Here is a 27,916-nt window from a genome sequence, read left to right on the forward strand (position 1 = left end):
ATGCAAAATAATTAATTCAACGAAAATAGATTAAAACATATGATATAATATATTTTGGATAATGATTTTAATATGATATTTCTTGATCAAAAACAGACCTATAGATGGATTCATATTCTCTAGCACCACTAAGTAGACAGAGCTAAGTTTGCAATGCACACATCCACATTGTTTATGCTTAGGATGACTTACAAATCGAAAAGCGTTTGCACAACATCAATCTGACATTTAGATTTTACGTTCTTATTAGTTGATTACTAATAAGAATCACTTGATGGTGGGGTTTAATTGTGTTGAAGCAATTTTGTTGGTAAAATCCTTGCATTTAATATAGTACTGCATATAACAAACAATGAGCATTCCATTTTGACAATATATTTCGACAAATTATTTGATCATCTTCAGATCTAAAATACAAAAAAACAAATTTAAAAATCTGTGATAAAATATGTACATACATCTCTACAGTAAAATATATTTAAAAGCTAAAGAAGAAACCAGACGCAAGGCCCACGGGACAGCATCTAAAAAAAATTCGTCTCTAGTGTTTAGTTGTGGGCGTAATTGATTGATATATAAAGCCTCTAGGGTCAAGAGAATGAATGACGTCATCCATCGAAAGGCAATGTTGACAAGAAGCCATGTGAATAGCTACCGGCGCATTTTCTTCTTCTATGTTCTCTAATTCTAGTAATCAGGCGCGTCTGGCCGACATAGCACGACTTGCATCGCGGATATATAATTTTGTAAACAACAACACTTTTAAGAGATTTATCTACGGATGGTTTTAGCGACAGTAAATCAATTTTTAATTTCTTCAAAGTGAAAATATCCTGACATGGAGCTTTCGTTTTCGTAAGTTTTTTACATTGGTCTGAAATCTTCCCTCTGTATTCAATGAATAACATTTTCTTATCTTCTTCCACCTCTTTTCCTCAGACTCAACTCTCTTTTTTTTCAAATAATTTGTTCAAAGTATCTTTTACAGTAGAACCAACAAAGACTTGGATACTGATTTCTCTCAAGAATCGCTCACTGTAGTCTTTCGTGAAGGGTTTTGTAAGCACTGTAAGCTTTAAAGATCCTGTTAATTATACCAATAACCACTGATTTCTTGGTGCAGGAAATAAAAGTTCATTAGCAATTACGTATCTGTGAGTTTGTATACCAAGTGGAAACTAACTTGTTGCCAGTGGAAATTATTTAAATACCAAAATAGCAATTGAATTATTATTTTGCTTTTTTTACAGTAAATTTTAAATAAAGTGTAAGAAATTAATTTTTACCAGTGTTTGTTCTATCGGATTCCTTTTATTTATCGCAAATATCATCCATGTATCCATGCATCATCTCTTATTGTTGAATCGAAACTACTTATCAAGCCATTGGCTAACATGGAACCCGTAGGACTGCCCATTGCTAAAAATTCATTTGGTGGTTTAAACCATCGTTTGTCAACATTATAACATCTTTACTATAAATAGTTAACAGATTAATAAAAGTTTCCTTGTCTACAGAAGGTTCTTCATGATTTCCAGAGTAGAGGGAACTAGAGCATATTTCAATTGCTTCATCCACTGGAATATTAGTGCAAAGGAAAACAACATCAAAACTAATTACTTCCATGTCGTTGTGGAGGAGTTGATTTTGCATCCCAGAAATACCGATAGTCACTCTGCAACTTGTTTTATGATGTTGAATCCAGACATCAATAGCACAGGTCCTGATAGTACGTTGCTTTTATGCATTTTGGTGGGGTGATTTCCAGTACAATCAAGTACCAATTTTTAATTCAAGTATTTCCTAGTATTTTCAGTTTTTCAATTATGTGCATTCTGAAACTATTAAAACCATCCTATAAATTTGTCCTACTTGATAATGTGACACGAATGTTTTCGTCTTTTTTCAAAAAAATAATATTAAAAAAGATATGATTCTGGGAATCCTGAAACAGTGAAAATAATACTGCAAAAATTTTAGTTGAGGCATTTTGTTTTTTCCGCTTAAGAAAATCTAACGTGATTTTTAGATTATCTAATTTCGTCTAAAACAATTTGCGAACTCTGAAGATTAAAATATTAAATTAGTCATTTTATTTAACGAACACAGCTAAAATCCAGAATCATCAAATTATCAAAGAAAAACTACGAAAAACAACAACAAATCCTTAAGCTGTTTTGCATATCAAAAAGATTTTCACACTGTTTAAAAATGACCTTGCTGCTGCTTTAAAATACGAAAAAGAAAACAATGAATGAATATAACTGCCCAATATCCTTTAAACGTCTTGCACAATGAGAAAATAAATTCACAACAATTCAAGTTCCAGACATGCAAAGGATTCATTACATTGGACAGTAATATCAATTACACAACATTTAGAAGAAGCAAATGATAGTGAAATAAATATCCCCTTAGCATTTACAATGAACGATAACAAAATCGAAGAAATACTACATAAATATACCATCATTTCAATTTTCACACTAAAATTAACAAATCTGTATCCTCCTGCAGTACAGGTATGAATTACATTTATTTATGCACTAATTTATTAACTGTATTCTTAATAATTTGATAGCTTGGATTTTATTAAAGCTCCATTGTTATTCAGTATTCAAGTATTTCAGTTTAGAAAGATGATATTGAATCTTTAAAGAAAAACTGATTGGTTTTGGTAATAAATTCTTTGGAATGTAGAAGGTTGCTAGGAAAAAAAGATAAGTTAATACAGCAGGTTAATATTTGATGCATAGTTACTAGTTTTGAAATTTTGCTTGCACGCAATTGAATTTAGAAAGCCAAGTAATACCAAGTAATTCAAATCATACCTTCATCAGTTGTTCATTTATTGCATCATGTTGTTTTCTTTACACTTGAAGTTAAAGAGTTGTTGATATAGTTTGGAGCCAGAAATCTATATTTATTCTAATACAATACACGAAGTAGCACAGTCCAGATAAAGCATTATGTCATTTCATTCTTCCATGTGCTCGATGGCAGCGAGACCACATCTTCTATGACTAGAAAAGGAAAAATAGCTTTTCTTGACACCTAGAATGTATTAAAAAGAAATTACACTAGTCGTCACAAAAAGAGGAGTTTTCTTGTCATTTTTTTTTAAATATAATATGTGGCTTCTTGTGCGATTTGGGATACTTGTTAATATTAACGCTGAAAAAAAAAGACATAAATACGACATATATTATAGCATATCATTTAAGCTTGAAGGATTAGTCCAACATTGTAATTAATCATGTCTCAATATGCCATAGACATTTCTTATAATGGCTTATTAACCGTTTAGCCGGTCTATACGGGAAATTATAGACCGAGGTCATGACGTCATGGACCGAACGCAGTGAGGTCCATGCGAGTGACAGAGGTCTATATTTTCCCGTATAAACAGGCTAATAAGGTTAATAAGTCATTTATTACCCCACCGATTATTTCATAACCATTAATGAAAAAAAGGTTTTAGAGTCCAGGGGTCTTTAACAAAAACAAGGCTTAGGTGGAAACCATGTAACTTTCTTTATATTTCGAACGTACACAGACATTTGATCCACAACTCGTTCAAAAATAAACAATACAATACAACTTTTAAAAAAAGAATATTTCCAAAACAGTTTTAAAATTCAATTCTTTGTCGTTTCGCTGGTGGAGTGTTCGTATTAAAATTAAATGTACAATTGTTAAAATTTCCTCCGGAAAAAAATGAAGAGAGGGTTAAAGACTGCGTGGAACTGGAAGTATTAAGAGCTGTCGATTGGTTATGTACGTCAAGTTGGTTATTATTTGAGCTCAAGATGTTTGACATTTTGTAACGGTGAGTGGTACTAGCTGATTTGTAATTTCTTAACGAATCAATATTTTTGTGACCACTGTGATGGGCTACATAACCTTCGGGGACATTTGCATTCAAAAGCTTTCCAATCGATGTTTTTCTAACGGAATGATTTGCCACTTTTCTGCCTGTAAGCCCGTGTTTTTTGGAACTTAATAATTCTCCAATTTTATTTTTCCCGAAGGGGAGTTTTCAAATACCAAATACTTTCTTGTTTTGTTTTTGTTTTGATGTCGGTTAATACGGCGTCATATAGACTGGTCACGTGAAAAAAAAAACCAATCAAATTTTCCGAGAACGTTCGAATAAACGTAAACATTCGAAAATACTCAACAGTGGGGTAATAATATGCCGTATAAAATAATTATACCTTGCAACAACAAATGTCTACACTGGAGTTATCTTTCCTACGCTGTAGTTTAATTTTTCAACATTGCAAATAAATGACTCCATATTTTGTTAGAAAACCTAGGAAATTCTTGCATCGCTGTATTTTATTAAAAAATGAATAAAGAACTTTCTGAAAAAGTTTCACATTGCTGTAAGAAACAACAAACATCTCTTTTTTCAATCAGAATAGATTAAGAAACTTTCTTACAAAGTTTTTACATCACCGAGTCTTCCTTATTAACTCTTATGTCCCCGTTTATTTGCTAAAAAAGGATTGAAATTATTATGCAGATTTTACATTAACGTATTTGTTGTAAGACCTGCAAAAAACCTTTTTACAAAGTTAACAATTTTATATAAATCTTAAACATTTTCCTTCAGTCACTAATAATTGCTTTAAATGTTTAATATAATCATCATAAAAGACAAACATTTGTTTCTGCAAGGTCCAGCAGATACCCAAAGTAACATATAGACCAGGGATGGAGACCTATATGTAAATTTATGTTATATATTAATTATAAAAAATTTAGGGTTTATAATTTAAAAGAACAAAAATTAATACTTGACTAAGTGGTATATTGAAAAACATTTCTGCAATGACGTTGTTACATTCTTTTGCTTTTAATGGATTTTAACCAGTCTCATTAAAACGTTCCAAATCCTCTTTTAAATAGCTAAGTGTCCTTGGCTCACAATCAGTGTTCCCTGTGTTCATTTTTTCAGATGTGATTTAACACCAAGACAGCTGTAACAAGTAATTCTATATATAAAGATGATTAATATATCAGGTGTTTGTTAAAGGAATCACCAATCTCCTGTACATGGCGCAAAGAAATTTATAACCACCATATAGAAAGTCATCTTATCTGACCTTTAAATCGATCTAAACAAAGTCGAAGATTAAATAATCGATCCTTAGCTTCTAATATGCTAAAAACAAATGTGTTTTCCTTTTTCTTTAGGTTTCTAACATTAGCTATTTGATATGTTACCTTAAAAATTGTATCACCATAATCACCAGCAATTTTAACACGAATCTCTCCTTTAAGAAGCAAATATTTAGTTGTGCAATTTTAGACTATTTGTGTAGTATATGACCAACAATGTTGTACATACAAACCCACGGTTTTGGAACAATAAATATTCTCTTGCTGCTTTTGAATTTAACATGAAGGGGTTCTAACTCTGCTTGCACTCCCTTTTATACCCAATTACTTGTTGTTTCTGGTACAATTTTCTGATGCCATTTTAATGTCGAACGTTCGCAGCCATCTTGTTATCTATCTCATTTGGTACCAGGTTAACATAGGCTTAACTTCATTGCAGCTACATGTTTACTTGACCATTATCTTTATACACATGTCACAACGTTTATTTCCAGATTTGTATTGACTTGCGCGCATTGCAACAGACCAATTAATCCAAAACGCACGGTTTTTGTCATTGAGCTTCCATATAAACTTCGAAAGCTCGGTTTTGTTCTGATATTTCCGGGTGTGGTTATTGTAACGCAGCTTACATTCACCTTCTGATGTGCCATAATATCAAAACTTAAGTAACTTCTGCTCTGTATACAATGTTCGTAATCCAACAATCTCCATGAAGTGGGCAATTAGCTTTTGTTTGACAGTTACATGGCCTTTGTTTTTCCTTCAGATGGTCACTCAAGATCTTGTTGTTATGTTGTTTTATCAGGTTAGCCATGTTCGGCATACATGAATAGCTGATTTTTAGTGTGCTTCGATTGAAAATTTTGCTGAAGCGGTTGTTAGGTGGGAAGTGCTTCTTGATTAATTTCAAGAAGATACTTCCAATGTTGGTTTCGACAGTGACGTTATACGGCGGGTTAAACCAGATGATTTTTTGTGATCTGTTTCTAATGCGTTGGATGCCGGTTTCTTTGTTATATTCAAGCGGATAGGTGAAACCAGTTTCTAACAAAGACTTTTCGTAATGACTTTTCGCCTTGTTGAATTCTTCCTCATTGCACGATAGGTCAGTAATTCTTCTGTTAACCATTTTTGGAAGTTCGGCCATGATACTACAAGGGTGGTTTGATTTAGAGTTTATATACTTGGTCGCGTCATTTGGTTTTCTGTAAGGGAAATATTTTCCACTTTCTAAGTCCAACATGACATCCAAAAATTCTGTGACTCTTAAGTTGGTTTGAATTGTAATCTTGAGTCTTTCTTTCTTGAACATTTTGGTTATATCTTATGTAGGTGATCCATCATGGGTCCACTGGCCTCCTCCACAACGCATAACCCGTCATCACGGTACAAGCCAATTTTTTCCTTATCAACAATAGATGACAGTTTGTTCAATAGGTATAAACCAACCAGTTTGCATAGCTCAGCACCGTCATATGATCCCATTGTGACATCGAATAATGGGTTTTCCCCCTTCTTTTTCCATACTTCGTTATTATTATTGAACAATAGAGACTTCCTCGCTAGCACAATGGTGTCTGCTATTTTATCGGGTAATGACGTAATGGTTCTTGCATATGCTATAGCTGTTTTCAGAAGGCATTCGTCGATGGAAGGGTAGAATTCGGCAATATCAAACTTAATGAACTTTGCCCTATGCTTGTTTTCGATGCAACTGGACCATTTGATAACAAATTGGGAGTTTCTCCATTGCTTGACGTTTGTGTTAGATACAATTTCGGCGTTTATTTTCTCGAGGTAAGCTTTAGCCGAAAACTGATGTTGCGCATAAGGTTGTACATATCGTGCTCGAAGCCTTGCAAAAGCTTGTGTTGCAGTGGAACACGGGGTGATTTGAATCCAAACGATTGCGGTTCTTGTTCTTCCTGCTCAACGTTGTTTTCTAAATCATAGAAGTGCACATTCCATCTAAGTCTTTTCAAAAAAATTCCACTTTGTCGGTTAGGGTTTTTATGTATTGAAGTTTCAATGGAACAGGTATTTTTTTAAGGGAGTAGTCGAAGTTGGTAGGGTTCATCTTGTTGTTTCTAAGTTTGATTTCTCAAAGTGACAATCTCCTCACCCACTAACCCGAGAAAGTAAAGATATTAATAATGTAATTTATTGTTTTTCCTTTTATGACACACACTAACATTACAATGACACACCCGTTTAATTGGACTGGATATCCTCAATAGAATTGTTGCTTCATTTGCTACAATCACCTCCAGCATCTGCAAATGTCCGATTGCATAAGCTTCACAGAAGAATAACCAATTGCTTTCACCACTGAAATAAAACTTTGCTGGTTCTAAGCAAACGTGGAGACATACAAGGAAACTATACAAGGGCTATTTTATGTCCTATATAACCCTAATCATTTTCAACTTTCTAAGACAAAGAAGCTGTATTTTTGCGTGTTTTGCCAAAAGCAATCACCTAGCTTAAATTTCAATGTTTCTGTTTTTGTAGATAGAACATGAAATTAATCAGGTTTTGTTTATAGGTGGGTCGAGCTAAGAAAAGAAATATGGGCGTAGATACTTCTTAAATTTATTGCATTTTTCTCTAAAAAGCTTATATTTTGCAAATTGACAGAGTATTGATGCGATACTGTTAAAAAAATTTCGTTGTTTTAGCTACTATCTTCAAGCCTAAAACCATGTTGATTTTAATTTCTTTAACAAGAGCCACAACATTTCAACGTCACATGTAATTAGATTTTTAAAAGGAATTTTTTGGAAAAGATTGATATTTTCCTTGTTTGCAGAGTTTTTTGGAATGAAAAAATTTCCATCTTTTTTTTCAAAAATAGCGAACCTCCTTAAATGGGTATATATCTACAATCTTCTTGGATTCTCCAACCACTACAACAACAAGCCAGGGCCTTTCTTTATCATGCTCCATTCTTGTGAGAAGGGCGCTCCTTATGCTCAGCATTAACACTTGCTCCATCAGCGGTTATACACAAGTATTTCGTGGTACAATTGCAAAGGAATTTTATCCTTTTTTAAAAAATTATTATTGATTGCATTTTTTAATGCTTTGGCTGCAGTTCCACCCCATTTAGCCATTTTCAGTAATGAAGCAACTTTTTCATTCAATCTATAAATAGATTTGTGATCAACAAAAAGTGATGTATACAAAAAAGTAAAAAATTGTCTTTTTTTAAAGCACTGCAATTTTTTTGTGTTACTCCCTAATTCAAAGATTTTATTACCATTTCTCTCGGTATGTACTAACACCATTTCTTTGTCATTACCCGTTTTTTTAGCTTGTAAACCGTCTGTCAAAATGGCCATGAAATGTTTGCTTGCAATTATTGTGGCACATTTTTCAGTAACAGCTTCTGCGATACAATGCACATCCTCCTTCACAGCAAGATGGTCATGTTTTGCTGTGGTATCTACATGTTGGACTCGGTTAGCGATGATGTCGGGTAATCTAATACAATGAAAAATAAAACGCTCATATAAATTTATATTTCAACTCTATTTCTACAATATTAAAAAAATCTCACTTGAAATTTCGTTACAACATTGGTTTCATCAGTAAAGACATTTATAAACGCATTTTTTATATCCTTCGCTTTCTTATTAGCAGCACATGTCTTACACCAAACAATATTTGTTGGGTAGTAAAGGGAGTGATGGAAAAAGTGTTACTTGCAGGATAAGTTCCACGTGAAAAACGTTCAGAGAGTTACTTTCTTCACACAACTGTTTCGCAACGGTAAAACAGTGGACAAGATTAAAATGTATTGGTATAGCAAATACTTGGTATAGCAAAAAGGTATAGCAAAAAGATGCTACATCAAATAATTTGTTAAAAGGTGAAATATGTGACTACCTGATAATTGTTGTAACACAACAGCAACGCAACGTTGTACCAATGTATCAGATCTGCACCAAACAGAGCTAAAACCCCATCCAACACTATTGTAATTGGTTATACTGTCTAAACACGAACAGTAGGTTAACAAAAATTGGTATAGCAAATACTTGGTATAGCAAAAAGGTATAGCAAAAAATGCTACATCAAATAATTTGAGCTTGTAGTGCATGTAGTAAATGTAGAGAAAGCTAAAAAGATATTACATGACAACCAATGCTCATCGTCATTTGATGATCCAATCATTAAACAAACTCTAGAAATTTTTTTTCAAGTTCCACCTAAAAAGTCTAAAAACAAAATGAAAGGTCGGAAGAAGAAAAGATGATGATAATAATCCAGTACCATGGTAAGCTTAAGGATAGATTCGAGAACGCACTGAAAATGTTGAAAGCTCTATGTCAAGTTATCTTAACGTTACAAAGTTGAAAACTTTTCTACCTTCCCTGAAACAACCAGGTAATTATGTCTTTTAAAAGTGGTGTGGTCTATGAAATTTGTTGTCCATGATGTAATTTGGGTTATGTCGGTCAATCAAGTCAGCATTTTATCGCCCGCATTAAGGAGCATTTAGGAGTTTCAAGTCAGGTGGTCTTACATTTCAACAGCTGCGAATGTCTACTTTCAATACAAACATTTAAAATTTTATCAACCTCGAAGTTTCAACAGCACTTTTTTTGGAAGCCCTTTTTATAAATGACAAGTTTAAAAGTCACACTCTTTTGATAAAATTTTAATATCATTTCAATATTTTTTAGTTTAGTGAACGTATATATGTTGTAGATACTTTTGTTTTAATCTGTATTAATTGATTTTACTATTATTTTAGATTTTACCTGATAATAACTTTAAAAGTCGTAATATATCATTATTAAAAGTTGTTGGTCACTTTGGGTCCATTTTTTTCAACTTAGGAAACAGTTACAAATACCACATGTACCAACAACACTTACAATGGCTAAAAAATTGATTAATATCTGGCCACGAAAGCCATCACATCAGTTCGCCATGTTGAAAATGGATAGTTCAAATATTGTGTTGAGAATGTAGTAATAAGCCAGACAACAGTGTCTTAGCAATTTTGAAGCTATCTAGGTAAAGGGTGGCAGAGCACAAGGTAAAGGACAAAACAGTAAATTACTTAAATTTTGCAGGGGTTTTGATATTATTTTTCTACTATTAGAATGTCCTTGATTTTGAGAAATTGTTTGATAGGCTGTCAAACTTCCAGCATGGCTAATTGTTATCTTTTTTATTCTTGTTTCTTCAGTTTTATATATTTCTGTAAATAGTATCCATTTTTGGACCTATAGTTTAGCAGTTTGCATCTTGTTCTGCAGCTAAGTAACTTATATAATACTTCTTTTTTACATTATTTCTCAAGATCTATATATAATTGTCAAAATTAAAGATGTTTATAGGTAGCTAGCTAGTTTTAGCTTCATCACAAGATTGGCTGCTATTTCATACAATTTATAAAGAAAAACAAAATGATATTTGTGTATATTTTAATGTATATAATAACAAACTATTTATGCACAACTTAAGTTAATTGCTTTGGGTTCCAGAATAACACAAAACTGATAAAAACAATGTATTTCTATTGGAATGAGTAGCCTAATGTATACTAACTACAATGCTAAAGAACTGTACTTCTGTCACCACAATTAACATGAGCTAAACTTGCAGTTTAACTCCATATATTTTGTTCTGGCATAATAAACTAGGAACGTTGAAAATGTTAACTCTGAATGACGTTTTATTTAAAAGATGTCATACATTTTGGTCGAAAAAGCTTTGGACACTTTGGACAGATAAATGCTTTATCTATATTATCTTTACTGGCCTTAGGGTCAAAGGTAATGTTTTTTTATTAGTGAAAGGGAACCCAAGGTATAAAATGATGTCAGACTTATATTATAGAGATTAAAAAGTTAGCTTCAAGTTAGATTCAATTATGCTGCATGAATTATGATGTCATATTTCAGTAATAGATTATTAAAGTGTAAATGTTTCCTATGTTATATGTAGAGATACAATATTTTATTTGTTCTGCATAACTCTCTTTAATTATTATACAGATTAAATATATTTGAGGAATTTTAAACTTTGAGCATACTATTATGCCAAAGAATCAAAATTTAAAAAAATATTTTTTTAAAAAAAAAAATTACCCTGAAGGGGGTTACTGTATCCTTAAGTTAAAAATTTATGCTTTCAATTCAATTCTTTTTTGTGTGTCAATTGCCATTTCTTAAATAAAACTATGCCAGAGCTACAAAAAGCACTCGCTAAAAAAATACGAGTGCTATGGTGTGCGAAAAATCGCACTCGTAAGCAAAATTTACAATTGCGATGGAAATATTAACTATTTTTTTTTTACCACAACGTTATTATGTTATTTAAGCTGTATAGAAATGATGCTTGAATACAAAGTCTTGCAAGAATAATATGATTAAAAGAAATACAAATGGAAAATGTTAAATTGTGCACTCTCATTGTGTATGAATAAAACAATTTTTTTAAAAAAAATACATTTTAATTATTGCACATCATATTTTTTTCTGCTATTTAAAAAATATGTTGTGAAATTGTTTTAACTTTCTATTGCTTGCTAATGTTATGAGCTCTCTCTGAAACACAATGCTGGAGATCATTTTTCTTTTGTGTACCTTTTGGGTACCTTGAAATGATTTGCTTCTGGTAATAGAGCAGTATAGCAGGTATCATTTTTAGGTTTAATTGACATGTATTTCACAACCTAGTGCCTAGGACTTAATTATTAATTCCTGTTGAAAATATTGATAAATGTTAAAATAAATAGATAAATAGTATAGATGATAATTTTCTTTTTTTATGTTCGCTACCTTCAAGCAACAGGTGGCCACAGAGAATATCAAAAATAAATATAAAATACAATTAATTAGACGCACGCAACTATCTCCTTTTTATTGCCGCCATTCATCATTTTATCATGCACACTGTGATTGCTAAGATATAAATAGATAACAAAATTCTATAAACATTAGAAAAGATTGTTCCGTACATCGCTGTTACAGACAACTCATGATAAATATTATGTTGTTTATTTTTATGCTAAAAAACAGAGATTTTATATTAGGTTTTTAATAGCCCTTTACACTGTTCTATAATATTTTAGAAAAAGAAAAAATTCACGAGTACAATAAAAAGCACTTTTAAATTTTTTTACCAGTGTGCGAGCGAGTGTGAGTGCGTGTGCGATCGCACTTGTCTCAAGGAATGGCCTCCAATTATTGTCTTTAGGCGAAATAAATAAATAACTTCAATGGAACCCGAGGCATAAAATGATGTTGGACTTATATAGAGCTTAAAAAGTTATCTAACAAGTCTTTTTAAAATTTTTAAAAAGCTCTTTTCGTTCTCAAGATATTCACATTTAAAGAATTTCAGATTTAATTATGCTGCATGAATTATAATGTCATATTTCAGTAATAGCAAATTTGGACATTTTCTTACATCAGTAATTGTAGACCTAATAAAGGGTGTGCATTCAAACTTTATCAATGCATAGATATTATAAAGGTTAATTGATTAACATATTTTTTTTGTCAAAATGACACTTGTTTGCTCGTCCCAGGCCTCTTAATTTTTTGCTGACGAACTCATAACTTGGGATCTGCATGTCGGTTTGCAATCAAATTTTGTGAGTAAACATATAGGGCTTATACAAGCTCACCCACAAAGTTTGATTGCAAACCAAGTTGCAGATCCCGAGTTAGTCAGTCGTCAGATAAATAAAAGGTGCCCTTTTATAGACCATTTCGGAGATTATGCGGCATTATGGATTTACGGAGCTCAGTGGTGCAAGTTGAACTTTGGACTTCACATTTTATTCAGTCTTTTGCCTAACGGATGTGCTGGAGGCAGGACAGTTTTGCTTTTTGTTATCTGTTTTTATGTTTGTGATACTAATTTTATGATATATATATTTATTATGCACTTATTTATACTTTTAATTTCTTTTTGTACAATGAAGGCAACTTAATATATCCTAAAAACCTTTAAAGTAGCTAGCTAGCTAGAGGTCTCCCAAAAATGCTTTTAGAACACTGTACTGCACCTAGCTATAAGGCTGTAATTAGTAATTAATGCTTGGTTAAAGGTAATTTCATTTTATATTTAGATATATAAAATTGTGTAGCTGCTTTGTGCATTATAAAGATATTGGCATTAGATTTTAAACTTGGATTATACTTAGGCCACCGTCGAAAATATGTTTGGTTAAAAATTTTCCCTAAAAAATTACAAAAATAAATACTATATTTCGCAGCCATATTTTGTTATTCGTTTTAAATGTACGCCAGCTGTATTTTTAGCCTCCGTTTCAAGTTCCATTTGTGTCACTCAATGTTGTTCCCATGGTTTTCACTTGTAAAAGATTGTTTGTGGATTGTTTGGTTTATTTTTTACAAATTTACCGAATTCCAGACTCAACTTTCGCCTGTCAAAGTGAGTCGGTCGGGTGACGCTAACCAATTATATTTTTGAGGGTGGCCTTACTTTAGAGAGTAATTTTTGATTTTGGAAATACCTTACTGGATTTGGACTTGAATTTTGTTTTTGGATTTGTAAAGAAATGTTTAGTTTGTAATATTTGTGAAGATCTAGAGAGTTATAATCCATTGTCACAATACTTGTCAAAACTCTACAATCTTATCTATTTCTGAAGTGTAGCTCCCAAAATAATCTGGCTTTTTCTCTATAATGGGTGTAAAAATTTTCAATACACTGCCCATAGAAATACGGTGAACAGGTTCAGTCACAGATTTTAGGAATAGAGTCATTTTTAATTACAAGTAATTTTTATTATTTTGATATTTTTATAATTTTGTTTTTTGGTGATAAATACACTAATCTGTATGTTTGTCCCTTGATTCGTCTACTTAAACACTCCTATCTTTGAGTCTTTCAAGAGTGGTATTAGAAAAAATACCTGTCTTTCTTCCCTGTTTTCGCTATTGCCCTATAATTTTTTTGTAGGCTTCCCTTATTGAAAAATATCAAAAAGGGAAAAATGATGAGTTTAGTTTACTAAACTAAAGTGGTATTTGATTTGTTTTTTTTTTATGTTATTTGTTTCAGTCACAATGTATATTTTACATGATGTTATATATACGTATGTGTTTATCGGTTTCTTTATCAGGACACGCAATTATAGCAGTAATTTATTACTAAAGTGTAAATCTTTATGATAAATAAATAAATTACTCTGTGAAGCTTGTTTTAATTATTGGCATAATAAGTTCCATTACAGAAAAAGCTCTGGCGATTAACTCAACTATTACTCAGTCCACAAGAAGTCAGTCTCACGCTAAGTTCTAAAAAATCATACATTAAGAGCTGACAAGAAGTCAGTCAGCTGCCTCACATTAAGTTCTAAAAAATCCTCATACGTTGTAAGAGCTGACAAGAAGTCAGTCAGCTGCCTCACACTAAGTTCTAAAAAATCCTCATACGTTGTAAGAGCTGACAAGAAGTCAGTCAGCTGCCTCACACTAAGTTCTAAAAAATCTTCATGCGTTGTAAGAGGCATAATTCGATCGTAAAAATATGTTTAAAGTTGATTAAATATCCACTTTAGCGTTAAATAATAATAAAACACACTCAGTATCCCTACATCTTACACATGTATTTAATTGCTATTTCCAATTCATTAATAGATCAAAGCTAAATAAATGTTGTCTGGGTTTATCCCGTTACTTAGATAAAAACATTACGAAGACCTAAACACGCTAAGAGTGTATACAAAACTCGTTTCTTTTTGTGTGTTTTAAGAGAGTTTTCTACTACGGCGTATAGGGTTCAAAGTTCAACTTGCACCACCAGGCTTCGAAAATCAATAATGGCGCATAATCTCCGAAATGGTCTATTTATCATATATATTAAGTAGTTTTTAGGTCATGAAGTTTTGAGCATAAAAATCACTACACCTTCGGGTTGCTGCCTTATCTGGAGTAAATTGATAATTACTGCTAGTTCTTTGATAGTAACTTAAAAAAAGAGCTGGTTCTCTGGCGTTTACTTCAAAATACTGGTGGTTCTCTGGTGGTTACTTCAAAATACTGCTGGTTACACTTGTTTCCTACTTTTAGTATCTACGCTGTATTAGCTACAGGATATCTAAACAATAAACTCTTGCTGTGATCTGGTAAATCCGCTCGCTACATAACTTTAGGGTTTTAGCTAACAAAACATAACATAAAAACTACTTTGCAAAACTGCTGTTAAACAGGGCGGGTATTTGTGCAGGGTCTGAAACATCCTAGTGGTCGTAGTGGTGTGATTTATGTCTCACAACCTCCCAGCATTGAGTACTGACCATTTGACTATTTTGTCCAAATTTAAAAAACGAGGAAAACTGCATTTGCTTTAATAATTTTTGATGGCAGCTAGCGAAGAGATGTGAGTATAACAAAACATATTGAAACTTTTTACCCTTTAACTTGATGCTAGTTGAAGTGAAACGACTGATGATTTTTTACGAATGGTTGATTGTTGTTGTTATTATCATTTCAGCGCCATGTGTGATTCACTTTCGATTTCGGGAGCCACGGGCTTATTAACTTACTTTATACAAAAATATAAACACATAATTTTCTTACAGTATGAATGACCAGGTTAAATACTGACCAGCATGCGATATGACTGACCAGCATTCAGATTCAGAAAATTGGTGAGCTCTTGCAGGTTGGAAAAGTAATCTAACTCTGGGTCTTTTTCACCTGGAAGTTAATTGCTATGGTTCTGAAGAAACAACACGAAAGCAAACAACAACAATGACAGATAATGTTAGAAGTATATTTCTCTTGTTTCATGTCATAACTACACTTGAGTTTGGGGAAAGGGGGGATGTGTCAGGTTTGGTATCAGGGGAGGCCCAAACCAGATGCGTTTGTTTCCATCCTTACCCCTAGTAAAACGTATCTCGTGGAAACGTGTGCGTATCTCATGGAAACGCTAACTCACCTGGGGTGTATCTTGTGGAAACACCTGGCTATCTCGTCGAAACGCTTAGCTACACTTAGCAAATCTCGTGGAAATGCCTATGGGCCTTCTGAAATTTTTTTTTTGGCTCTGTTACAGGATATCGCCGCTAAGGGGGGGAAGGGGTCTAAAGTTTGAAAAAAAAATCCGCTAAGGATTGAGAAATTTCAAAAATTTGTTTGTGGCCTGAAAATTCTTGGTCGTTCGTGAGCATAATTCCTCTTGTCATCAATTTCGATAACTTTTATCTACTAAACACGCCCCTGAGCCTTCCAAGATTTATCAGAATGTGTATATTTCATGGACAAAAATCCACTAAAAGAGGGGGGAGGGGGTCCGAATCTTAGCAGCGATATCCCGCTAACTGGGCCCGAAAAATTTTTTTCGAAGGCCCCCTACATCTCAGCAACTCGCCTGGAAATTGCCTACATCTCAGTGACTCACTTGGAAATCGCCTACACCTCAGCAACTCGCTTGGAAATTGCCTACATCTCAGCGACTCACTTGGAAATCGCCTACACCTCAGCAACTCACTTGGAAATTGCCTCCAACTGCTATGGTGTGTCTTGTGGAAACGCACCTCATTTGTTAGGGAAACAAACACATCTTCATCCCATTTGGCTGACGATGAAAGCCCGACATCCCAACCAGCACGGGTCAACAGTGCTTCCACCTCTGGACAAAAAACTTGGCAATCACAAGTAGCCAAATTTGGATCACCAAGAAAACCTTGAGGCAAGAGCACTGGTGTAAGCGAGCGCGCGTCTTTGATGCCAATTGTTCCCTCCATCTTGTGTTGCATGTTGCCGTATAGGTAGGCAAGGCAATTTTAGGGGCCTGGATCTACAACAGTATTGGTTATAGTTACCTTGAGGGCCCCTAATGTTCATGCCCTGTAACCATCCTTTTCACTAGTCTACCATTCTAGACTTGGAAGAACATTGAGTTTCTAAAGTATATCCTTCAATGATGCTAGTAGCCATCTTTGTTGACACTTGAATACTGAATGCAATCAAAGCTAAGCCTCTTCTCAACAAGGTATAAGTACAGTACCGATCGCGAGTAACTATACACGAGTATTAAACTACGGGTACGAGTAATTTCTTCCGTGGGTATTCCACGAGTATGCGACGAGTATAATACGCATACGAGTACGTCAAAAATACTCGCACATTTTTGCTACTGTACTCACACAGTACTCGCTAGCGTGCTCGAAAGGCAAACAATATAATTAATCGAGAAACTTGTTGAGAATGCACTTGCGGCCAATATGCTTTTATGTTGGTGTTGGATTTATTGAAAAACACTATTTTTACAGTGTTATTTTCTTCGTTCAATAGTGAGTTGAAGCTGGCATTGAGATTACATGCTAACACTTCGTTTTGTTGATTTACGATCGAATCAGCAGTCCCACTTGAAACCATGCCACAGGGACCTGACACTCCGAAGAGCCAGACGAGTCTAAACTGATTCACGTTATATTCAACTCAACTGCGGGAAAGTGCGCACCAACGCAAGCTATATATGATAGCCAGAACGAGGGAGAACCTCAATTGCCTTACGACGGAGTCGTAACTTTCAAGCGAACTCTTTTGCTTCTGAACAAACAAACAAACCAACGTCACTTCTGAAAAATGATTTTTAAGTCTAAAAATATCGAATGAAATTCAGTTGTCTGCGTTATAAAGATCTCCTCACTCTCTCTAAAACACGATTCTGGAGATAAATTTTTCTTTTGTGTTGAATGTTATTCTAATTTATTTATATCTTTGCAATCACATTGAGAATATTGAAATGATTTGCTTCTGGTAATAGAACAATATAGCAGGTATCATGTTTACCAGTTATTGACATGTATTTCACAAGCTAGTGCCCAGGACTAAATTGATAAATGCTGTTAAAAAACAGTAAAAAATGTAACAATTTAGTTTGAATGATATTCATTCATTCTTTTCTTTTTTATATTCGCTACTTTCAATCAACAGGTGCCCACAAAACATGTGAAAAAAATTAAAAATACAATTAATAAGACACATGAAACTTTGTTCTCCCCATTACTGCCGCTTATTTTATTATGCACACCATGATTGGTAAGTGAGAATGGATAATAAAATTATAAAAACATGAGAAAGAATCTTCCGTACATCGTTGTTACAGACGATCTGTAATAATTCAGTATTTAGTTTATTTTTATGCATTTTAACTACGACGCATATCCTTGATACACATTATTTTTTAATATAATATTTTTCATATAAGAACATAAAGCTTCATAGAAACAAAATTTAGTGATGAAATTTAGTGCTGAAATGCTCCTTTAAACCTTCAAAATGGCGAAATGCTGATAGCTACACGATAGACTTAAGCTACTTATAATTTATGACAACCCATTTTGAAGTAACTAGGGAACTTACTCAAAATTCAGGTGCACATCATTCTCACTGGACCCAAGATTTCCCTGCTGGGCACGTTTTTACTTTTGGTTACTTACAAAACAATAAAATTAAATGCGATTGGGTTAATTTAGTCTCCAGAGTTCATTGTTTAATTCATGCTTGCGAAGAAAAAGGAATAATGTTTGAATGTAGCAACAAAACATTTAGCTAGGAAAAAAAAGGATTTAGATAACAGATGTAAATAGCAAAGGGTTTCCTCGTCGGTGAGAAATTAACTATATAAATTCAAAGTTATAAAGAGCCATTACAGCAACGTATACATTTTTATGTAAACTAAAAAAAAATTTTTGCAACATAAAAAAAAAATGTAAAATAAAATGTTATTTCTTACGACACGAATACGAAGTAAAAGTTTTCACAATGTGTAAGGTAGCAGACAAATGTGAGCTATCGATAAAAATTACGCTACGACGAATTCCCGTTTTTTATCTTATACTCGCACACGTACTCACAAATCATTCACTTACTGTACTCGCATGCGCAAGAGGCTATACTCGAGGGTAGGAAGTAGTATACTCGCCGATTACTCGTACTCGTCTTCCACTTTACTCGGCATTTAATGTACCCGTACTCGTATACTCGTGTATAGTTATCGCAATCGGGACTGTACTTATATCAGGAACCGCAATTAACATGTGGTGAACTGTTGGTCCACCACCATGTAGATACTTCTGGTGTTTGTGGCCTTATGGTACAGATCTTTTTACAGTGAAAGGTGTTGATTAAACAATCGTTAAGAAGGAGGAGGGTTGATTCCTCAAGAGGTTGTCAGGTCACACGCGCCCACCACACAACCTAACGGGTATACTCTAATTAAACCTGATTTTTCTTAATTACAGTATGGTCTTACATGCCTTGTCCATCAAAACCTTCAATTATTTGTCTTCTGACTGGTAGCTAGCTAAATTATGTAATTTAAACTTGTTTTCACAGGTGATAAAAAAGTTACCAAATTAACAGTATTTTAATTAGCAAGTCATGAAATTAACAGTCTTTAAATTAACACTGCGTTTAATATTAACAGTCAGCAAATTAACGCAGGTTTTAAAAAATCGTGTTAATTTCATGACTCTTTAATTTCATGGAATAAGGTAGCTTTATGATTAGCTTTGTGCTCATTGGTTGATTGTAGTTCAGGGTTTGCTGTGACATTTGTTTATACACGTCTACCTTTCGTTTGTGCGAAGAAAAAGGTTGGGTTGTAAGCAACAAAAGTGGTGATTTTTTAACCTCATGAACATTTAGGTCTTTCTGGAATCAGAATGGTCATTGAATGTTAGGTCTCATCAGGTATATAAGAAATATAGTGTGCTGAGTTCGAGGTTGACAATTTCTAGTAGGGAAATCTTTGATGCGCTTGTATGAACATTGACAGAGGTGGCACGGCGAGACACATCTATTTTTACGTTTTATAAAAACTTATTTAGTAGTTCATTGTGAAATAGCTACCACTACCAAAAACAACTACTGTGTGAGAACTTGGAATTGCTTCTGGTGCACACATGATAAAGACGGTAGTCATCTTGTATTTAAATATTGCAATGATATGCAACACATTATGTTTTTAGAAGCATCTAAAGAGCTAAGCTAACAAAAATTATGCTTGGTGGTAAGGAAGATGCAAGTTGTATCGTTGACCTACAGGCTATAAGTTCATTAATATCACATTTTTCAAAACATTCGTATAAAGCTGATGCAACTTCATCTATGGTAAGTAGAGAATCCTTAACATGTTACCTTATATTTTTTCCATTTAAGGGTACTGTAATGATTCAGACACATATTCATTATATTAATTATTTCTCAAATATTCTGGGTTTTTTACAAAATTATTTATATATTGGGTGTAAAAGCAATTAGATTGTCTATATACTAGAAATATGAATTTAGTGAGTTAATAGCGTTATATACTTAATAAAAACGGCAAAGATATATAATAAATATATTAGATAGATAGATAGATGTGCATATTTTACATGGCTAGCCTCACAAATATCGAGGGATATACCCTGTCTATTATTTCCAGGAGGGGCCATGGCTTAGATGGAGAGTCCTAGAGTATTTAATGCTCATTTTGAGCTACGCAGACCCAATTAGTAGGGCCCACGCTCTACTAGACAACTCCCGGCAACATCCAACGGCCCACACAGTGTGCCATCTCCCTAATTTCCCTCACATGGCTTGGGTTAACCCGGGGCTATGGTAACATTCACTCGCCCATGTTGAATCGCCGTCAAGAGGAATCGAACCCCGGTCTCCCGCACAGAGTACGAAAGCTATAACCACTAATCTACGGCGCCACAATAGATAGACACATGTGCATATTTTACAAGTATTTAATGCTAATTTTGAGCTATGCAGACCCAATTAGGGTCCACACTCTACAAGACAACTCCCTGCAACATCTACCGGCCCACACATTGTGCCATCTCCCCAATTTCCCTCAAATGGCTTGGGTTAACCCAGGGCTATGGTAACATTCACTCACCCATATTGAATCGTTGCCAATAATAATAACAATAAATATTTAAATTGGTTAGCCCAGGAAGTCACAAAAACTTAAAGCTGTGGATTGTTTCCACTGGGGGCACTAAAAAAAAAAGAATCCAATATAGTATATAGCATATTTTATAATCTGTGAAAATTAAAAAAAAAAGAATTAGAAACAAAAATTAAAAAGTGATCCCAATTAGAATTTGCCAAATACATTAGAGATAAGTCTTAAAAGAAAGCAGACTTCCATTACATGTCACTTGGTCTTGAAGATTATTTTACATTTTTGGAGCTCTAAGTGGGAAGGCTTTTTTTGCCAACTTCCATGTTAACCAAGGGAAGTGTGAACCTATTTTTAGAAGCTTTTTGGTGATTGTGTTTTTTGCCAAAAAAAATTTTGAGTTGTATTTAGTAGCAATGTGATTCATGGCTTTGAAAACTAACATGGTATATATCGTTTTTGATGAGTAGATTATTCAATGAATATTCCCTCTCTTTCCCAAGAAAGGTACAGACACATTTTAATCATTTTTCTCGTTTTCCCAATCTACCTCGGGTGGCACAAGCCCATGCTGAGAAGTAGTAGTTGAAATTGGCATGACAAGGCATTAATTAAAAAGTTTTTGGTGCGAGGTGTTAAACAAGATGCAATAGGTCTAATTTTAGAATATTTAATTAGGGTTTTTCTATTTATGTCATTAAAATGTGCTCTTTCCATTGCACTTTTTTGCTCTTCTTAAAAGGTATACCCATATAGTTAATAGTTTTGTTCTAAACTTTTTTTAACTGGCTGTGGTTGCCTAAAATAATTGTTTCAGTTTTGTTTTGTTTTGTTAACTGTTTACATTTATGTTTACGTTTACTTTTACAGTTTTTGAAAACAAAATATGATAACTTTTTTGGTTCTAACAGCTATTTTTGAACAAAACACAGTGATTTTTAAGTATTCTACGGACCCATACTCTTAACTTTATACAACTGTTTTTTCTAAAACACAATACATCTACATGCAACTTTAGTACATTTGTGTGTTACAACGAAATATGGAAATGTTCGCAGGTACGTTTTCTCATCACTTCAGAACAAAATACAGAGATTTTTAAACTTCAAAGGGTCATTTTCGTGTCATTTTAGAACGGAATACAGAGATTTTAAGCCTCACAGGGTCATTTTCTTGTCAATTTAGAACGAAATACGGGGATTTTTAAACTTTATCTCAGAGATGTTTTTTCGTTATTTTAGAACAAAATACAGCGAGTTTAAGCTTTGGAGGGTTATTTTCTTATTATTTTAGAACAAAATACATAGATTGTCATTTTAGAACAAAATACATAGATTTTTAAGCTCTGAAGGGATGTTTTCTCGTCATTTTAGAACGAAATATGGAGATCATAAATTTCAAAGTAACTTTTTTTGTTATTTTTTAACTATAATACAGTGATTTTAAGGATGGGAAGAGACTTTATGTTAACAAAAACTAGGGATTGTTAACCTGTGAAGAGACGTTTTTTCGTTGTTTTAGAAAGAGATACAGCAGCCCCTATAAGTAGATTTTTTTTACGTCCAATAAAACTACAGACGTTGGATACATTTAAACTTATTTGCATCAGCATTGCGTAGGCCATATTTTTTTGTAGGGAAATTTTTAGCCGGCAAAAACATTTCGCCATTCACATTGTATTAGGGCTAGACTTCTCATAATTTCGATGTATTGATCTCCTAACATGATGACAAATGGAAATGGAGTACAAGTCTTATTGACATACCTTCCCGACTGTGAATTTCGTTAAATTAATAGTGCACTGCCAACTGGCTTTTTATTTTTCGAGTTGAACTCTTTAGGTTGGGGCGTCATTACGTTGTATATCGCAGAAGTCGCCGTTGACATGCTTCGAAAATGCTTGTTACGGGTACAGTTATAAACATGAAGCAAAATTGTGCAGGAGACTCAAATGTTAGAGTCTTGCAGAACATCTCTTCTCTCAAAACCGAGGGCAGGACTGACTTAATGCTTGCTGTGTCGTATGGGAGAAAGAACTTCTGGACTTCTTTTTAATATGATATACAATTTTTTCAATTATTAATGCGAATCGAATGACACCACGGTATTTCTATAGCTTGAATGATTTTAGTTAATGATAATGGCCTAACTTACTGAAAATCGAGTTTAATTTTTCTTCAGTCGCAATGAATGAGATAAGCTCAAACAATACCACAATTGTTATTTTTTACAAATTTCACAAAATTACATTGGCTTTTTTTTTGCTGACGCAACTACGCTATCTTCAATATTTTACGTCGGCAATTACGTCGGCAGTGCCGAATGTCGACGCAAATTGTAAGGGCTGTACAGCGATTTGTAAACCAAAATAAGTAAATGTTTAAGTTTATGCAGTACCGCCTGAATGTAGTGTTATATGTGCACAATAATTATCACCTTTACACAGAATTTCGGTAGCGTTAGAACTTTCTTTTTTATTATATATCCATTGTTAAATACACAATCTATTTTTGCTTGTCAAAAACAATGGAGTTCATGCCCCACACAGGAAATTTAACGATCACATGAAATTTTCATGTGGCTCATTGTTTTGTTGTCCTACATTTAAAAGAAATGTTATGTGTCTTTTGTCTATACATGCAATGTCTTCTAATTCTAGTGTAGGCCTCCTGCAAAATTAATATTTTGTGCGATTTATAACAAAAATAAACTGCTTAAATTGAACTACATAGTGAGATATTTTGTTGTTGCTAAAATGGTTATAATACAAAAACAAGACAGATTATTATTGTCGCAACACTCTCCTTCATTATGATTATTACGTCAAAATTTGCTATTACTCAAATTGAATCATAATTTATGTAGCATAAGCAAATCTGAAATTCTTTAAATGTAAATATCTTCAGAACGGAAAGAGCTTTTTAAAAAATTTAAAATGACTTGTTAAAGGTTATCTCCTGCAAAAAATCGATTCGCGAGAGTTTATCCTCTAAAATTTAAAAACAATTTGCTGGTTTTAAAAGTTATTTCTTGACTCGCCCTCACTTGGCTCGCCCTCCCGATACAAAAAAGAGACAACTGGCCGAAAGAAGACGAGCCTAGAAATGCGTCTGATCTGTTTTGTGATTTTGACCTTGAACCTAATTTGTAAATAGAAGTTTTTACATACTATAAGAAAGAAATTTACATCGTTAAAAACAATTTCCTATCATAAGAAATATAGGCCACTTTTTTTTATAAGAACATAAAAATCACGAATCGCGAAAGTTTATCTTGCCAAAACTTTCCAATTTCAGATTTCGCGAAAGTTTATCTCGCAAAAATTTCTCCAGAAAATTTCTCGAGTTTTTGGACTCACAAAAGTTTCTCTCGCAAAAGTTTCCCCGAATAAAGTATTACTTAGTTACCATAATTATGCTCAATGCATACTCATGACGTCATAATTTCACATAATAAGCGCAACTCTTAAGACAAATATCTCGAGAGCGGATAAAGATTTTTCAAAAAAATAAAAAGATTTCTAGAGAACTTTTAAAGATTTTTCATATGAGCTCAACTTAATTTTTAGCAGGAGGTATAACCTTTAACCAACTTTTTAAGCTCTATAATATAAGTGCAACATCAATTTATACCTCAGGTTCCCTTTAATTTTAATTCACCATTTATTTTTATTTAAATTAAAAAAAGTTTTTCTTAAAAAAATTAAAGTTCAACGTTTTATTTTTGTGTATTCATTTCGTTAAATATTTTTGCAACTTTCATTATGTCAAATCATTTGCAGGATTTTTTTTTGAAAGCACAGTGTCAGCATGATATTTAATTAGTTATGTTGATCAATTGCCACATGCAGACTTTATTTTCTGCATATTTTTCAACGATCATCGTTTTATTAATCAGACAACATTGCATGGGTTATTTCCAATTTTCAGTGCTCAACATCGCATATTTTTTTTGTGTTGGTATGAACTTGACATGGTTTGCGATTATCAACCGTTTCCTTGATATTATAACGGCGTTAATAACACATTTTAAGGCTGACTGTAAAAAAGTATACCAATGTTAAAGTTCATCTTGCTTACTTCAAACTGATTAGCTCTTCATTTAGCAGCGTTATAGTGTTAATAACGGTCTTACAGATTTCACAAAATTTTGAATGTAGAAAACTTTCGCACATTGCTCATTGCTCAGTTCCAAAATTGTGACTTCTAACTGTTATAACGCGTTAAAACGCTTCTTCACAGCGACTGTCGAAAATTGAAGGGTACATACAGACGTTATAACGCCATACACTTAAAGCTTATTCTAATCATTATAACGCATTATAAGGGACTGTCTCCACCATCGTTTCACACTATACAATCTATGGCGATCTTTTCGCTTTCTACGATCCTGTTTTCATGATATTTAAACGATCTACGGCAATCTTTTTAATTTCTACGATCCTGTTTTCATGATATTTAAACGATCTACGGCAATCTTTTTGATTTCTAAGATCCTGTTTTCATGATATTTAAACGATCTACGGCAGGCAATCTTTTTGATTTCTACGATCCTGTTTTCATGATATTTAAACGATCTACGGCAATCTTTTTGATTTCTACAATCCTGTTTTCATGATATTTAAACGATCTACGGCAATATTTTTGATTTCTACAATCCTGTTTTCATGATATTTAAACGATCTATGGCAATCTTTTTGATTTCTACGATCCTATTTTCATGTATTTAAACGATCTACGGCGTTCTTTCTAATTTCTGCAATCCTGTTTTCATGATTTTTAAACGATCTACGGCAATCTTTTTGCTTTCTATGATCTTGTTTTCATTTTATGATATGTTAAAGGTGTTTTGATGAGATCGTTATCTATGAAAGAAAACATTTTAGAACAAGCACACGTTGTTGTAAATAAACGTTTTTATAACAACGTAATATAATCCCACACTGGCTAACACTGACGACAATGTCAGAAGTTGGAAAGAAAATAAATTAATAAGAAAATTTCTGATCTAAAGTTTCCTTCTTAAACATGTTGAACGCGAAGTCAAAGTTATTGTTTCGTGATAGAATTTTGTTTAACGAAATTCGAAAGTGGGGCAGCATTATAAAAATAATGTTTGATAAAAATAATTCTTTTTCATTATTTTAAGTTGGTGGAGAATAACTTTCTGTAAAACATAACTTTCGCAAACAACAAGTATATTCTGTATAACTTTGGAAACAGCACAGAAATAATTCTTGCTGCATAAGTTTTAAAATAGCACACTTTTTGCTACATAACCTTAAAACAAGTTTTTAAGCATGCAAGTAGCTTGCCCACCTGTTGTTTATGTAATAAAAAATACAAACCTTTGCACACGTTTTAAAAAAGGGGGAACAACTTTAATACTACTTTACACAGAGCATACTTTGTGTTGTGCTGTAAAAACTGTAAAAAAGTGTAGAAAAAAAAGAACAGGAGAAATATATAAAGGGGAATATGAATTTTTAGCGTTTTTTAGCCTTAAACTTTTTAGCGTGATGGAAAACACAACTGCTTCCGAAAACACTTATTGTAGCCCAATGTCAAAAATATGTACATATCTATGAAAATCGAAACTCTTCAGCACAGTAAAAAGAGTTTTAACATTATTTCTGACAATTTTGGCTGATATTTTGTGCTTGTTTTTTTTACATGCATTATTGTTAACACATGCAATTAAAGATAACAATAGAAACATGCAAAATACATGTGATAAAAATAGCCACATGAAATTTCTTTATGTAAACATTAGTTCATTACTTGACGTTGTGAAATGTGTGTATATGTAACGTTCATTCAGGCGGTACTGTAAAGTCTTATGTTTGTCACTGTCACTTTAGAATAAATTATGACATCTATATAGCCTTGTGTGAAAGCATCTCCATAGCTTTATAATGAATTCTGATAGCAAACAAACCAATCTTTTTATATGTATCTGTTTGTTTACCAGATTTTGTCTTTTTTAAATTGCTTCCATGCCCCCACATCCATCTGGTTAAATCCATGTTTAATACTTGTTACAAATATTGAAAGTTTGCAAACCAATGGAAATAAAATTTTATGAATTACAAAAAGAGAGTACTTCCTGTACTCACTTTTTTTTCTTGTTGTTTCTAAAATTTAAATTTCTTTTTTAACAACAGGTCATATAAATATTGTATTTCTAAAAATAGAAATAGAAATTTCTTATTTTTTCAAAGAATTATGTATTTAAAAAATGTGTGTACTTTCAAATTTTGAAGTGGTTGATTTTCTTAAAGAGCATCACAAATGCCATTTTTCCTACATTGAACTTTCATATTTTTACATTTAGCTTTGTTTTTTTGCGTATTATTTTAAAGTTTTTATTTATTATAAATATAATGAATACACCTTTTATTAGTTGCAAACTGCCGTAGTATTCTAATAAGTGCGAAAATTGCAACAGCAGTATTTGCGAACGCTAAAAATGCTTAATTACAAGGGTTGCGGTAAACATTAATGTACCATGTATGCTTTTAAAAGCTCTTATCATGGAAGTGCAGAGCAGTTAAGAACCGAAAGGCCTGGAGATAAGTTTGACATGCACTAAATTATCCTGCATTTTTGTATCTAAACGTTTTTTAAAACGGAAAACACATGGCTTGATGTTTTTGCAAAATATAGGAAAAGTATCATAAAAACCGAAAAAGGGTTGTTAAACATACCGTAATGATCCGAACAAGTGTCTAGGCGCTTATTAAATTTTTGGATTTTTTACACGGGCGGTTAATCGAAGGGGGCTTACAAAATGCTGAGCGCTTATAAATTTTTCCTAATTTTGTACACATTAAAGACAACAGTAATTTTTAATTTTGTTTTTTTCCTGAATAATGAAACTG

At 33.0% G+C, this 27,916-nt stretch overlaps 2 protein-coding genes across 16 annotated transcripts in view; one reads left to right on the forward strand and one right to left on the reverse strand.

The window, feature by feature from the left end:
• Positions 1 to 15,645, reverse strand: part of LOC130625330 (protein DD3-3-like) — a 28,032-nt gene extending 12,387 nt beyond the window's left edge. Inside the window, exons 1-6 of one of the 12 annotated variants that reach the window (XM_057440401.1) lie at positions 15,538 to 15,645; positions 9,019 to 9,126; positions 4,803 to 8,613; positions 2,832 to 3,023; positions 1,287 to 2,707; positions 193 to 407 (exon numbers count right to left, since the gene is read on the reverse strand). Coding sequence is in view for 8 of the 12 variants with exons in the window: in XM_057440392.1 (XP_057296375.1) it covers positions 2,832 to 2,837 (6 nt within the window). In the remaining 4 variants the exon portion in view is untranslated. Of the gene's footprint in view, positions 1 to 192; positions 2,708 to 2,831; positions 3,024 to 4,802; positions 8,614 to 9,018; positions 9,127 to 9,266 lie in introns of all 12 variants that reach the window. The other 11 variants (XM_057440392.1, XM_057440393.1, XM_057440395.1 and 8 more) reach the window with 11 other exon arrangements.
• A 110-nt stretch (positions 15,646 to 15,755) lies between these two features.
• LOC130625335 (myotubularin-related protein 14-like) overlaps positions 15,756 to 27,916 on the forward strand; it is a 44,345-nt gene continuing 32,184 nt past the window's right edge. Inside the window, exons 1-2 of one of the 4 annotated variants that reach the window (XM_057440408.1) lie at positions 15,756 to 15,897; positions 20,111 to 20,252. In XM_057440408.1, coding sequence (XP_057296391.1) covers positions 20,142 to 20,252 — 111 coding nt within the window. In that variant the 5' untranslated portion in view covers positions 15,756 to 15,897; positions 20,111 to 20,141. Of the gene's footprint in view, positions 15,898 to 18,392; positions 20,253 to 27,916 lie in introns of those variants that run through there. The other 3 variants (XM_057440409.1, XM_057440407.1, XM_057440410.1) reach the window with 3 other exon arrangements.

Source organism: Hydractinia symbiolongicarpus, chromosome 14 (genome assembly GCF_029227915.1).
Source record: "Hydractinia symbiolongicarpus strain clone_291-10 chromosome 14, HSymV2.1, whole genome shotgun sequence".
Classification (NCBI taxonomy): Eukaryota; Metazoa; Cnidaria; class Hydrozoa; order Anthoathecata; family Hydractiniidae; genus Hydractinia; species Hydractinia symbiolongicarpus.